The 14,809-nt window shown below is 39.4% G+C and overlaps 1 protein-coding gene across 1 annotated transcript; it reads right to left on the bottom strand.

The window, feature by feature from the left end:
- Positions 1–1,655: 1,655 nt before the first annotated feature.
- Positions 1,656–2,590, bottom strand: LOC113905164 (olfactory receptor 4S2-like). Its single transcript, XM_027562142.1, is given in 2 exon segments — positions 1,656–2,548; positions 2,551–2,590. Coding segments are annotated over 2 exon segments (933 nt in total).
- Between the last annotated feature and the right edge of the window lie 12,219 nt (positions 2,591–14,809).

A 14,809-nucleotide genomic window follows, 5' to 3' on the forward strand; every position in this document is an offset into this window, starting at 1 on the left:
GTATCATCTAGTCCCAGTGTTTCTAAATTTTTGATATGTCACTACTTGTATAAAAATTACCGGAGGAGCTTGTTTAAAATACAGGGTTTTTTTTTTTTTTATACCCTTTAACATTGGTGGAGATGGTTGGCTGGTATCACTGACTTTATGGATATGAGTCTGAGCAAGTTCTGGGAGTTGGTGATGGACAGGGAAGCCTAGCGTGTGGCAGTCTTTGGGGTCGTAAAGAGACTGTGTGACTGAACTGAACTGAACCGAACGTTGGTCTATTGAATCATAGATTCGTAGAATAGATACTGTCGTCTTTTCAAAAACACCTCAAGAGGATTAAAATGATCAGAAGAGTTTGGAGAGTACCGCCTAGTTACCATCTTAAAGCTGAGATATGAGTGCTCCAATAGCTGAGATCATTGTGTAAGGCGTTGACAGTGTACAGTGCTTAATGTATCAATAATATGTGTACACCACACACACACACACACACACACACTCCAAAATCACAATCACATGTCCACATATTGACAGTAATTTAAATAATCAGACTTGTGAAAAAACAATGAAAATAAATGACAGAGAGATAATCAGTGATGGGTTTATTGCTGTGGAAAAATAAAGCTTAGGTAGGGCAAAGAGAAGAGGAATGCGTTATTAGGGCAAGTACCAGTTTACATAAGAAAGGTACATTTGTTTGTCCAGAATGACTCTCTCTAGAATCCACAGCTAGAAATCAGGTTTTGCCAGTCAAAGAAGCAGTGATAAATGGCTCACTGTTTTCAGTAAAGCTGTTTGGTTCAAACACTGGAGAAAATATGGTTTCCCAACCATGCATTTCAGTAAATTACATTTACCCTCTTGATTAACACACAATCTTGTATTCATCACAGATGTCTTTGGTATTGTTCAGTTTTTTTAAGTGTTTCCTGTTAATCACTTTACATTAATAGTGATGGCTGACTACAGACTACAAGAGTCAGTTATCAGAAGCATATAAATAGGATGCTAAAGTTAAAATCCAGATATTAGGGGTAATATATATATTTTTTCCAATAGACTGTTTGAGTAAGGAAAATGAGTCCTAGAGAAAGAAAGCTTTTCCCCCAAACCAGAGGGTAACAGGTCTTTTGCTTTCTAAGTCTGTGTTTTATCTCTGACATTCTGCCCACAAACCCTCCCATCCAAACCTTACAAGGTTTAGTTTTGCTGTTTTGGAGGATTTGTACCAGAATTCCTTAACTCAGATTTTGGTCATTTTTCCTGAATCCTTTCATTCAAACAACATACACATATCAAATGTTCATTATGTAAGAATCATAAATCCAAACACTAGAAAATAGTCTTAAGTATTAATACAACCATGGTGAACTCATTCTTTAAAGAAAATTGAAAAAAAGGAAAAAAAAAAAATGAAAAGGGCAAAGTCTGACCATGCTAAATTTCTGAGTTTGATAGGATTTCTTTGTTCTAGATATTTCAGAAAATTATGATTATGAAATATTAGAACAAATATAATCATAATGATAAATAATAACTTGCTTCTGTAGAATGTGTTATTCTCTTATTTGTTCCCCTCAAGACATCCTGTGAGATCATTATTATTGTCTTCACTGTGCAGATGAGAAACTTTGAGATCATCCACCTTGGACTGTCACTTTTTACTATTTCCCATTAGCCTCCCAGAAAACTCTCCTGCCCCACAGTTTCTTCGTTGCATTTTTTACTTCTGCATTTCTCAGTGTATAAATCAGGGGGTTTAACATGGGGGTGATGATGGTATAAAACACAGCCACCACCTTAATCTCTGAAAAGGTAGTATCAGGACGGATATACATGAAAGTACAAGGACCAAAAAAGATCATGACCACGGTGATGTGGGAGCCACAGGTGGAGAGAGCTTTGCACCTGCCTTCTGCTGACTGCTTTCTCAGGGACACCGGGATGATGGTATAGGAGATTAGCAAAATGACAAAGCTCCCCAGAGCAATGGTACCACTGTTGGCTGTCACAACAACACCAACAACATATGTGACTGTGCAGGTGAGTTTTAGCACAGGGTGAACATCGCAAAAGTAGTGAACAATCTCATTGGGTCCACAAGATGGTAGTTGGACTACCAGAGACACTTGGATGATGGAGTGTAAGAACATATCTATCCAAGTTCCCAGCAGGATTTTATTGCATCTGCTTCCATCCATGATGGTCATATAGTGTAGGGGTTTACAAATAGTCAAGTAACGATCATAGGCCATTACAGTAAGGATGAAGATATCAGTACAACCAAAGAAATGTACCCCAAAGAACTGCAACATGCACCCCACATAGGAGATCATTTTCCTCTTGGCTAATATGTCCACAATCATCTTAGAAGCTGTGACCAAAGAGTAACAAATATCCACAAAAGACAGGTAGTTGAGAAAGAAATACACAGGAGACTTGAAAAGGTTGCCCACACAAACTGTCAGTATGATGAGGAGGTTTTCCAGAAGAATGACTGTGTAGAAGAAAGAAAACACCACAAAACACACTTCTTCAACCTCTATGTTCTGAGAAGACCCCAGAAAACAAATTCAGTTGCATTGCTTATTTTTTCCATGGAATTAGTTTAGCAGGCCAGTTCTCAAGAGACAATTACATTATCTGAAAGAAAAAGAAAAAATGTAACAAAGACCAGCATTTATTTCTAACTCAAAACAAATGAATAACCAGAACCTATAAAAATGAAAAAATGGGTACTTACCACCATTTAGCATGTATACCTAAAGAAATGGAAGTGCACATATTCTACATAGTTTAATCATCTTATGTCAAGATGATAGTCCTTTCATTAATTCAAATTTAGACACAAAGTCCAAAGAGATAAAGTAAATCCTCTAAGTCACACATCTATCCAACCCTCTCACTTCCCTCATGTTTCACAAAGATTCTTTCATCTGTTTCTAACAATTTGCTTCTTTCCTAACCTGTCTAATACACTCAACTGAAATTTGAAACAACTTTTGAGTTTTGGAATATGACAACATCTATATCCTGAAAATGTTCATCTTACTTTTGACACAAACACACACACCCATATTTTCCTGCCTGAATACTGCTATGAGTGTTCAAATAGCTGAGACTGGATGACATTGCAGGTTCTTCTGAAGAAACTGTGATATTTGTATACATGCGTTTTTGTTCCCATATTTGATATAAAATTCTTATAGTAAAGAGTGATGTGATATAGTAGAAAGGAAAGCAAAATTATGCAAATCTGATTCTGAGATCTTGGAGCTGTACCTCTAGATAAATTGTTAAGCTTCATGGGGCTTCCGTTATCCCACTTGCAAAATGAGAAAGTTTTAATTTCACTATCATCTATAACATAAAGAGTTATTTCTAGTATGAAATAATTAAAAAAAAAACACAACTCTTTCAGCTTGGAATAGCCATAAAAACCTGAAAAGGAGGCAGAAACTAAAGAAAACAATGAAAGAAACTGATGGAGTAGAGTTGCTTTACAGTGTTGTGTTCATTTCTGCTGTACAGCAAAGTGAATCAGACACACATATACACATATCCCCTCTTTTGTGTATTCTCTTCCCATTTAGGCCAGCACAGAACACTGACTAGATATCCTTGTGCTATACACTAGGATTATCATTAGTTATCAGTTTTATTCATAGCAATATACATATGCCAAGTCCAATCTCCCAATTCAACCAACTCTACATCCCCCGTCGATATTCATAATTTGTTCTCTACATCCGTCACTCTATTTCTACCTTGCAAATAAGTTCATCTATACCATTAGAAGAGTAGGATGGGTAGATACATTGTGATAAAGTCACATAATGTAATACTATTTTACAGTCATAATGAGTGAACTAGAGCTACTCAACATAAAAAATTTTCACAAAAACTTATTGTAGAGTAAAAGAAGCCACCTCCACAAAAAGTTGCTCTGTATGACTCTGTTATATCAAATTTAAAGGGATCAAATTTAAAAGGAACTGTTGGAGGCACATCAAGATTTGTTTGATTTAAATAGAGGGGAGGGAAATCTTACCTTCAAACTCAGTGTTGGAGGATTCCCCAGGAATTGCATTGCTTTGATATTTTATATATTTATCTGTTAACATCAGTAAATAAATAGATATGACTCATTCCTTAATCTCACTAGTCCTTCATATTTACTTATAATGGATGACTCTCCAGTGGTGTCATGTCAGAAACTCTAGTGAGGTCACTGCAGCATATGTACAAATAAGGGGCCTGGGGAATACCTTTGATTAAAGCCCCTCTCAAGCTGTTTTTCAAGCCAAGCTACAGATGTATTAATAAATGATTCTGTAAGTTCTGGTTTAGGATAGGATTACACAGTGTCTTAGGTAATTATCAGGAATTTTATCGAACTGAGGATACATCTCCCAAAGATCTGTTAATTCCAACTGAAGTCTGTGATCTAAGTTATGTTTTGTAGAAATGTTGTTCCTGACCTGAATTTTAGACTTTATAACATAGTCATTCCAGGTGTGTCTTCTCTTTTACAGTAGAAATAATGATAAAAACTGTAATATAATGACAACCCAATTCAGACTTGAACATATCCCTTAAAACTTTCTTATTTTGCAGGAGGGATAGCAGAAGCCCCATGAAACTTAGCAATTTATCTAGAGGGACAGCACTACTATCTTAAAATCAGATTTGCATAATTTTGGTTTTCTTTCTCCTACACTGCATCTCTCGGTATGAGAGTTTGATATCAAATAGGGGGTCCAAAAATTCATGTACATTCTCACTCTCCTTTTGTTTGTCCTCTTGAATTAAATAAAACATTTTATTCTCCACTCAGAGAGTCCTTCAATTTAAGAGATCTCAAATCATAGCAGTTTTTGACAACTGTGAATAAAGCGACTTGGTTATCATCTCAAAGAAACCGGTCATTTAAAATCAAGCCTGAGGATCTGGGGATTGTGTCTCCATTGTCCATCCTGTAAGGTTCAGGAGGAAGGCGTCTTTCTCCCAGAATCAAGATTCACCTCAAAGAATTTCTTCCTCCACGTTTGGAACATTTCAAACACACTAACACCCATTTTCTTTTGAAAGTCAAGAATTTTCCTACTCATATGTCATTAGTATCCATCTCATAGTCTGGTTTGCATGCACTTCATCATTTTATTATCATCTTAAAATTTTTATTCTCCCCCTATTTCTAAGAACATCACCTTGCAATTATATTACGAGTATTCAAAATATAGAAATTTGATAAAATTCTCGCTTTTTCAGAAACCTTTAATGTTAGTTTTAGAATTGAAAAATCTCACCAGTATTGTCCAGACCTTGGATTTTGCTTTGTTTTTCTATCACTCCTGAGATAATTTGGATGCAACTATTCAAAACGAAGTTAAGAGTGATGCCTTAAGAATTATTTTGTGAATAATTGGTTTCAAAGAATCCCTGAGTCCAGAAAATAAAAAACTGGCAGAATTTTGTTGTTCCTGGTCTGTCTCTCACCAAGTGAAATCTGCCATTTTGCAGTACTCTTGGCAACAAATGCTGTTATCTCTACTTCTTATAAGGTCATTCTAAAGGGAATGATACAAAATGTGAATGATCCTGGGGAAAACCTTTCTCCCAAAGTACCCTCTATAATCAGAACCACTTCAGAGAACAGTGAGCTTTAATTTCCAGATGTCTTTTCAGTTTGCTAAAAAAAAAAAAAAAAAAAAGAAATGTTAAAAAGCTTTTAATTTATTAAAGTTAAACCAGAGCAACATTGTAAAGCAACCATACTCCAATTAAAAAAAAATTAAAAAACAATTAATTTGTGCATTTAGAACAATAACACTATTCCAAACACTTCAGTAAACATAGATATAAGATTATTTTATGGAGGTTTACCTTGTTCAGTGGAATAATGTGTATGTATGCATATATACATATATGTAATATAATTTACTTGATAGTTTATATATATTTATTTAAAAGATATCTTTTTGGAGGTATTTCTCTGTTGAATTTTAATTGTCCTGCTTTTAAAAGTTCCATTTGATTGGAAAATAGTATATTCAATAGTATTAGTACCATTTTTTTTTTCTTTTTTAATATAGTTTCTGGTGATTTCTGGAGAAACTGGTGGGAACAAATTCACTTCCAACCTATACTTGGAATAATCATAGTGCGGGCTTTCATTCTTTTATATTTTGATTGCAAACTGTTATGGTTGACTCTTGACCACTGATATTCTTTCTTATTCCTCTTGTACTTCTACTCTTTCCTTTCCCCTCATTCTTTCTATACCTTCTTTCTCCTTCTTACTTTCATCTCACCTCCTTCTTCATTTATAATAAAATGTCATAAGGCAACTAGTTCATACTTTTAGGGAGAACTTATGAGTTGCCCATTGAAGCTGATTTTTTTGTCTCACTGAAGCTTTTAATAGACAATATGGATTCATTTTCCAAGCAATTTGCTAACAGGACAGGGAAAGATGTACATATTCATCAAGTTTTCTTTCCCATGAGCCAAAGTTCACCACACAGGGGCCATTTTCTCTGCAGTCTCTGGCCATGTACTCTTCCTGTAGTTGTGGGAGAAAACAGAGTCCTGAAAATACTAGGGACATTCATAGTAGCAGGAAGGAGTTTGATGGGAAACTTCTGAGCGTATTTAGGATCCACTCATGTCATGCAGTATATACCTGCTCATCAGCAACAAGGAATCTCTAGGGAAATTCCAGGAAATTTTCAGTGTTTTTCTTTCACTTTCTGCCTTGTATGCCTGTAAGCTATCTATTGATATACTTTGGCAAACAGAGCTAAGTCAAAAATCAGTGGCTTACCAACACACAATTTAATCCCCAAATTAGTAGTTTAAAAATCGTAACACCACAACTTAAAGGCTTAAAATAAAAACATTGTATTTGGTTATAATTCTGCAGTTTTCCTTGGATTCACCTGGGTGGTTCTTCCACTGATGCTTCCTGGCAGCACTCTGATAGCCTGAATGGAGTAGATGCTCCAAGATGGCCTCTCTCATGTGCCTTTCAGTCAGTTCTCTCTCATTCTCCAGTAGCATCTACAGGGCTCTCTCACACCATGGCTGTCTCAGGGCAGTAGTTGTTTCACAAAAGCTAAATCTTCAAGGTCTCTCAACCTAAGCTTCAGGAATCATACAATATCACTTTTCCCCACATTTTGCTCATGTATTAAAAAATTTACATGCAATATTGTTCCTGAGGGATTCCCAGATGGCTCAGTAGTAAAAGAATTCATCTGCCAATGTTGCAGACAGAGATGTAGGTCTGATCCTGGGTCTGGAAGATCCTCTGGAGGAGGAAATGGCAACCCACTCCATTGTTCTTGCCTGTTAAATCCCATGGACAGAGGAGCCTGGTGGGCTAGTCTAGGAGTCACAAAGAGTTGGACATCACTAAGCTTGCATCCATTTTTACTGACCCTTTGAGTCAGACTCCAACAAGGGTCTTCCTGTCCTTGTTGTTCAAGCCAATAGAATGAAAGGAGCTCAGTTCAGAAGCAAAGGAAGGGAAACTATGTTCTTTGAGCAAAGAATGAGAGGAATGAGCTGGCTCCAGAGCAGCCGTCCCCAGCTTCTTGAATCTAATGCCTAATGATCTGAGATGGAGTTGATGTGATAATAATAGAAATAACGTGCAAATAAGTGCAATGTGCTTGAACTATTTGGAAACCATCCCCTAGTACCCAATCCCATTGTTTATGGAAAAATTGTCTTCCATGAATGTGGTCCCTGGTGCCAAAAATTTCGGGAACCACGGCTGCTGCTGCTGCTGCTAAGTCACTTCAGTCGTGTACGACTCTTCGAGACCCCATGGGCTCCAGCCTACCAGGCTTCTCCATCCATGGGATTTTTCCAGACGAGAGTACTGGAGTGGGGTGCCATTGCCTTCTCCAAACCACTGCTAGAGCACAGTATCTCCATCACAGACAGGCTGTTGGCAGGGCTGCTGAGGCTGCCAGTGTAGAAGAGGCGGAGTTCTCGCGGGAACATCCAGATGTGTTGCTCCGCTTGCACTCAACTGGCCGCTACCATCTTGAGTCTCTGAGCTGTGTCATCTTTTGTCTCTGAGTCCTTCTCCCTACATCCTTGAGCAGAGCCAGCACAGCCTTTCAGCAGAGGAACTCTGGTCTGAAGCACCAGCAGGAGGCTTCTGCACGTGGCAGCCTGTGAGCAAGTGAAACCAGATGAAACACAAAGGAAAAGAGAAAGGTTAGTTAGTTTTTTCTTATTTTTTTAACCCTGCTTCTAATGTTATTGCCAGGGACTTCCTAATGAGCTTTGCTGGTGAAAAATCCCTCCTCTGTCTGGCTTCTTACTCTCGAGGGATGCGGAGGGGTGTTGCTCTATCTCTGTTATTGTTTCCTGCTGATTTCAGGCATCATCATAGCCCTGTGCAAAGGAGCAGAATTTCCCCTCAGCTGCCATTACGTATGTTTGGTTGTTACCAAGCTTCAGTCCTAAACGTTCATCTTCATGAGATGAACCCCAGTTTTCTAAACTTTTGGAGGGAAAGGACATCGGACACTTTAAGAAACATGAAAGAGTAAAGTATCTAGGTTTGCCTGTGGGCAAATATGCCTTGATGTTTAGCTTCACTGGCCGGGTCTGAATGTCTCTGTTCAGGCTTTGGTTGTTTTTTGGAAGAGAAGCTTCAGGTCAGAGAGGTTCACAGGGGTAGTCAAGGAGGCCATTGTCCTAGGTCGTTTCTCTGGAGGTTGAGGCTTGTGATCCCTCTTCACTTGAGTATGATGACCCCATGAAGTGACCACAGCGACTTCAGCATGGAATGTGTGGTTAGGATCACCAAGTGGGGTTGTTCTACCTAGGAGTGAGCTGGTCTTGCAGGTTGTTGGTTTTTCTGATTTTTAGATGCCCCCAGGCTTCTGGCCAGAAGAGATAGTGAGCCAGGTCAGGGTAGCACCTAGTTACCATGTTTTGTGAGAGTTTTCACAGATTCTCCTACCTGGAGGACACACTTGAACTGTTCCATTTCAAGGTATTTAGGGTGTCCATTCACTCAGGCTAGAGGAACGTGTCTACAATATAGAAGATCAAATGCATTTAATTTTAACTTAGCCACTGGGGGTAAGCACATGCAAAGAAGGGCAGTGAGAAGCAAATTAACCCAGTTTTTGTCCTTTCTTTTTTGTTTTAGATTTACTGAGGTATAGGTGATTTACAATGTTGGGTTAATTTCTGCTGTATAGCACAGTGATTCAGTTATACATATATTTTCAGTTGAGATATATATAAATCCAATATATCCAATATTAGTCATTGGACTAGTGATATATATATACAAACACACACACACACACACATACACTTTCATGCATTGGAGGAGGAAATGGCAACCCACTCCAGTGTTCTTGCCTGGAGAATCCCAGGGACAGCAGGGCCTGGTGGGCTGCCGTCTATGGGGTCACACAGAGTTGGACACGACTGCAGTGACTTAGCAGCAGCAGCAGCATAATACACTATATGGGTTTACGATTGCCCATAGGATGTATTTTATATATATATATATATATATATATATATTTGTAAATATTTATAAATATATTTATATTTATAGTGTATATAAAATACACTATATGGGTGTATGATGGCCCATAGGATGTATTCTATATATACACACACACACATATATATGTGTGTGTGTGTATGTATATATATAATACACTATATGGGTGTAGGATGGCATGCATAAACCAGTTTATTGTGTTTATTGAGACCCCATGGACTGTAGCCCACCAGGCTCCTCTGTCCGTGGGATTTTCTAGGCAAGAATACTGAAGCAGGTTGCCATTTCCATCTCTAGGGGTACTCCCAGACCCAGAGATTGAATCTGCATTGCCTGCATTTTGACAGATTCTTTACTACTGAGCCACAAGGGAAACACACATATATACCAAGAATATGAATAAATATTTAAAATGTTCCCCGTCCCAGGCTCTAAAGTTCCTTTAAGGGTATCAGTTCCACCTTTTGGACAGAAGTCCTTGTGGGAAGCCTTTTTGCTTCTCTGACTTGGGTCTGGAAGGTTACTGCATATCCCACCAGGCTTTTTCCTTCTTTTGTAAACCTGTTCCTATCTGGGAACCATCCCTCTTTGGAGTTTATAGGAGGCTCATTTCCTAGGTCAGGACATCTAGAATAGGTCATGCCTTTGGTCTCTATACAATCATGCTCCAGGTGCCCTATTTCTGTGGGTAGCAGGGCAGCAAGATTTAGCTTGTGACAATTTTTTTGTGTGTGACTTTGTTTTTTTTTTTTTTTTTTCCTTGGTAGCCACTAGGATGTCTGAAAGGGTAGCCTGAATGTGAGTCAGCCTTCTGGGGGATATAGCCCTCTTGTTCCCTTAAAATTGAATAAAGCCTGAACTTGATGTGGAGCCCATATAGTGAATGGTTAATCAAGTGTTCACTTTTCAACCTCCCCGAGCAGAGTTGTGGGAGCAGCTACTCTTAAGCAAGGAGGCCACCCCACTAAGGGGCCCTATGGACTGTAACCTGCCTGGCTCCTCTGTCCATGGGGTTCTCCAGGCAAGAGTACTGGAGTGGGTTGCCATGCCCTCCTCCAGGGGATCTTCCTGAACCAGGGATTGAACACACATCTCTTAAATCTCCTACATTGGCAGGTGGGTTCTTCACTACTAGCACCACCTGGGAAGCCTGTTTATCTATATTTTTGGCTCTGCCAGGTCTTAGCTTCAGCACGTGGCATCTAGTCCCCTGACGAGGGGTCAAGCCCACACGTCCTGCATTGAGAGTGTGAAGTATTAGTCATTGGACTAGGGAAAGCCTTGCTGGGCCCATCATTTTTCATCTATTTGAACCTCAGCTTTTGGGGGTAGTGGCCAGGGCCTGCCATTTATGACTATTTGAGTACATTCTCTCTTCTAGTATCCCTCTTGTTGGCATGGTGCAGTGTTGGGTCCTGGTTTGTTCTCCCTCAGAAGGAGCAGAGGTCAGGTACCTTTACCAGAGCTGAGAATCTCTGTGGGCATTAGTGTAGATTCCTGTGCTGACCAGTTGACACTAGAGGGAAACAGTCAGTGGGCAGACTTGAATGTGGGCCTTTTTCTTTCTCTGACATTTCTTCCTCTATATATTGGTTACTAAACACCAGGTAGTCACTGCATTCCTTTCCAGTGTCTCAGGGCTAGTGGCAGTATAAATTCAGATGCCTTCCCTGTGGTGCTCTAGGAATGCTGAAGGATTTTCTATTGGCTCCCGATTTTCTTCATCTTATTCCAAATGACAGGTTTATTTCCTGCTGCCTGCATTCTATTTAAGATCATACTTTTATAATGGGTCAGCCTCCTCTCCATTGTCTTGGTGGTCCCAGTTGGGTTTGTTATCTGGACCACTTGCTTTCAAGGTCTGAAAATAGTGTGGTTTGCATTCTGTTCTCTTTACCTGCTTCTTCTTGGACTCAAAACAAGCCAACAGCAGCAACAACAAAAACACCATTTGATGTCAGTCCAGGTGGGGTCATGGGTCTGAAAGACTCACTTAATCAGATTTTCATCTCACACGCTAGCAAAGTAATGCTCAAAATTCCCCAAGTGAGGCTTCAACAGTACATGAACCAAGAACTTTCAGATGTTCAAGTTGGATTTAGAAAAGGCAGAGGAACCAGAGATCAAATTGCCAACAGTTGTTGGATCATCAAGAAAGCAAGAGGGTTCCAGAAAAACATCTGCTTTGTTGACTAGGCCAAAGCCTTTGAGTGTGCAGATCACAAAAAAACTGGAAAATTCCTAAAAGAGATAGGGATACCAGGTCACCTGACCTGCCTCCTGAGAAATCTGTATACAGGTCAAGAAGTAATGGTTAGAAATGGACATGGAACAATGGACTGGTTCCAAATTGGGAAAGGAGTACATCAAGCCTGTATATTGTTAGCCTGTTTACTTAGCTTATTTGAGAGTTCATCATATGAAATGCGGGGTTGAATGACCAAAAGCTGGAGTCAAGATTGCAGGGAAAAATAGCAATAACCTCAGATATGCATATGCCAGCACCCTTATATCAGAAAGCAAAGAGGAGCTAAAGAACCTCTTGATGAAGGTGAAAGAGGAGAGTGAAAAAATGGGCTTAAAACTCAAGATTCAAAAACAAAGATCATGGTATCCAGTTCTATCACTTCATGGCAAATAGATGGGGAAACAATGGGAAGAGTGAGCGACTATTTTCTTGGGCTCTAAAATCATTGCAGATGGTGACTGCCACCGTGATATCAAAAGGTGCTTGCTTCTTGGAAGAAAAGTTATGACCAACCTAGACAGCATATTAAAAGCAGAGACATTACTTTGCCACAAAGTTCTGTCTAGTCAAAACTATGGTTTTGCCAGTAGTCTTATACAGACGTGAGAATTGGACTACAAAAAAACTGAAACTGATGCTTTTCAACTGTGGTGTTGAAGAAGACTTTTGAGAGTCCCTTGGACTGAAAGGAGATCAAACCAATCAGCCTACAGAAAATCAGTCCTGAATATTCATTGGAAGGACTTATGATGAAACTGAAGCTCCAGTTCTTTGGCCAACTGATGCAAAGAACTGACTCTTTGGAAGAAACCCTGATGCTCAGAAAGATTGAAGGCAGGTGGAGAAGAGGATTGCAGAGGATGAGATGGTTGGATGGCATCACTGACTCAATGGACATGAGTTTGAGCAAGCTCTGGGAATTGATGATGAACAGGGAAGCCTGGCGTGCTGCAGTCCATGGGGCTGCAAAGAATCAGATATGACAAAGTGACTGAATGGAACTGAGGGGCCAACTTTCCCCATCTCCCAACTAGTATAGGTCCAAGAAATATTGCATAGGAAGATGAAGGTGAAATGCTTTTAAATGCTGCAGTTTACTTTTAATGTAATTGTTAAAAATTTTGAATTTTACTTGATCTTGCAGTTTACTTTTTCTTTGTTCCCTTTATAACTTTCTTTCCTGTATTCTTTGAAGTTTAGTTGGTGTTTTTGTCTACCCTTAAATTCTGTCTTCCCTATTTACATATTTTTAAACAGATTTTATTTTTTTAGAGTAGCTTTAGGTTTGCAGCAGAATTGAGGAAAAGATATAGAGATTGTCCATGTACCTCCCTGCCCCATTCCTGCCTTGCCTGCTCCATTTTTTTAATATTTATTTTTATGTATGTATTTATTCAGCTGCACTGGGTCTTATCTGAGGAATGTGGGATCTTTAGCTGTGGCATGACAATTCTTTGCTTAGTTGCAGAATGTGTAATCCAATTCCCTGACTATGGATTGAACCCAGGGCCCCTGTATTGGGAATGTTGAGGCTTAACCACTGGACCATACTGGAAGTCCTCCCGTCCTATTGCTCAGTTCAGTTCAGTCATGTCTGACTCTTTGCAACACCATGAATTGCAGCACACCAGGCCTCCCTGTCCATCATCAACTCCTGGAGCTCTCTCAAACTCATGTCTATCGAGTTGGTGATGCCATCCAGCGATCTCATCCTCTGTCATCCCCTTCTCCTCCTGTCCCCAGTCCCTTCCAGCATTAGGGTCTTTTCCAATGAGTCAACTCTTTGCATGAGGTGGCCAAAGTATTAGAGTTTCAGCTTTAGCATCAGTCCTTCCAAAGAACACCCAGGACTGATCTCCTTTAGAATGGACTGGTTGGATCTCCTTGAAGTTCAAGGGATTCTCAAGAGTCATCTCCAACACTACAGTTCAAAAGCATCAATTCTTCGGCTCTCAGCTTTCTTCACAGTCCAACTCTCACATCCATATGTGACCAATGGAAAAACAATAGCCTTGATTAGACAGACCATTGTTGGAAAAGTAATGTCTCTGCTTTTTAATATGCAATCTAGGTTGGTCATAACTTTACTTTCAAGGAGTAAGTGTCTTTTAATTTCGTGGCTGCAGTCACCATCTGCTGTGATTTTGGAGCACCAAAATATAAAATCTGACACTGTTTCCACTGTTTCCCCATCTATCTGCCATGAAGTGATGGGACCGGATGCCATTATCTTTGTTTTCTGAATGTTGAGCTTTAAGCCAACTTTTTCACTCTCCTCTTTCACTTTCATCAAGAGGCTTTTTAGTTCCTCTTCACTTTCTGCCATAAGAGTGGTGTCATCTGCATATCTGAGGTTATTGACATTTCTCCCGGCAATCTTGATTCCAGCTTGTGCTTCTTCCATCTCAGCGGTTCTCATGATGTACTCTGCATATAAGTTAAATAAGCAGGGTGACAATATACAGCCTTAACGTATTCCCTTTCCTATTTGGAACCAGTCTGTTGTTCCATGTCCAGTTCTAACTGTTGCTTCCTGACCTGCATATAGATTTCTCAAGAGGAAGGTCAGGTGGTCTGGTATTCCTGTCTCTTTCAGAATTTTCCACAGTTTATTGTGATCCACACAGTCAAAGGCTTTGGCATAGTCAATAAAGCAGAAATAGATGTTTTTCTGGAACTCTCTTGCTTTTTTATAATCCAGAAGATGTTGTGATTTGATCTCTGGTTCTTCTGTCTTTTCTAAAACTAGCTTGAACATATGGAAGTTCATCATTCACGTATTGCTGAAGCCTGGCTTGGAGAATTTTGAGCATTACTTACTAGCGTGTGAGATGAGTGCAATTGTGCAGTAGTTTGAACATTCTGTGGTATTGCCTTTCTTTGGGATTGAAATGAAAACTGACCTTTTCCAGTCCTGTGCCCACTGCTGTTTTCCAAATTTGCTGGCATATTGAGTGCAGCACCTTCACAGCATCATCTTCCAGGATTTGAAATAGCTCAACTGGAATTCCATCACCTCCACT

This window comes from Bos indicus x Bos taurus, chromosome 15, assembly GCF_003369695.1.
Source record: "Bos indicus x Bos taurus breed Angus x Brahman F1 hybrid chromosome 15, Bos_hybrid_MaternalHap_v2.0, whole genome shotgun sequence".
NCBI classification, from domain to species: domain Eukaryota; kingdom Metazoa; phylum Chordata; class Mammalia; order Artiodactyla; family Bovidae; genus Bos; species Bos indicus x Bos taurus.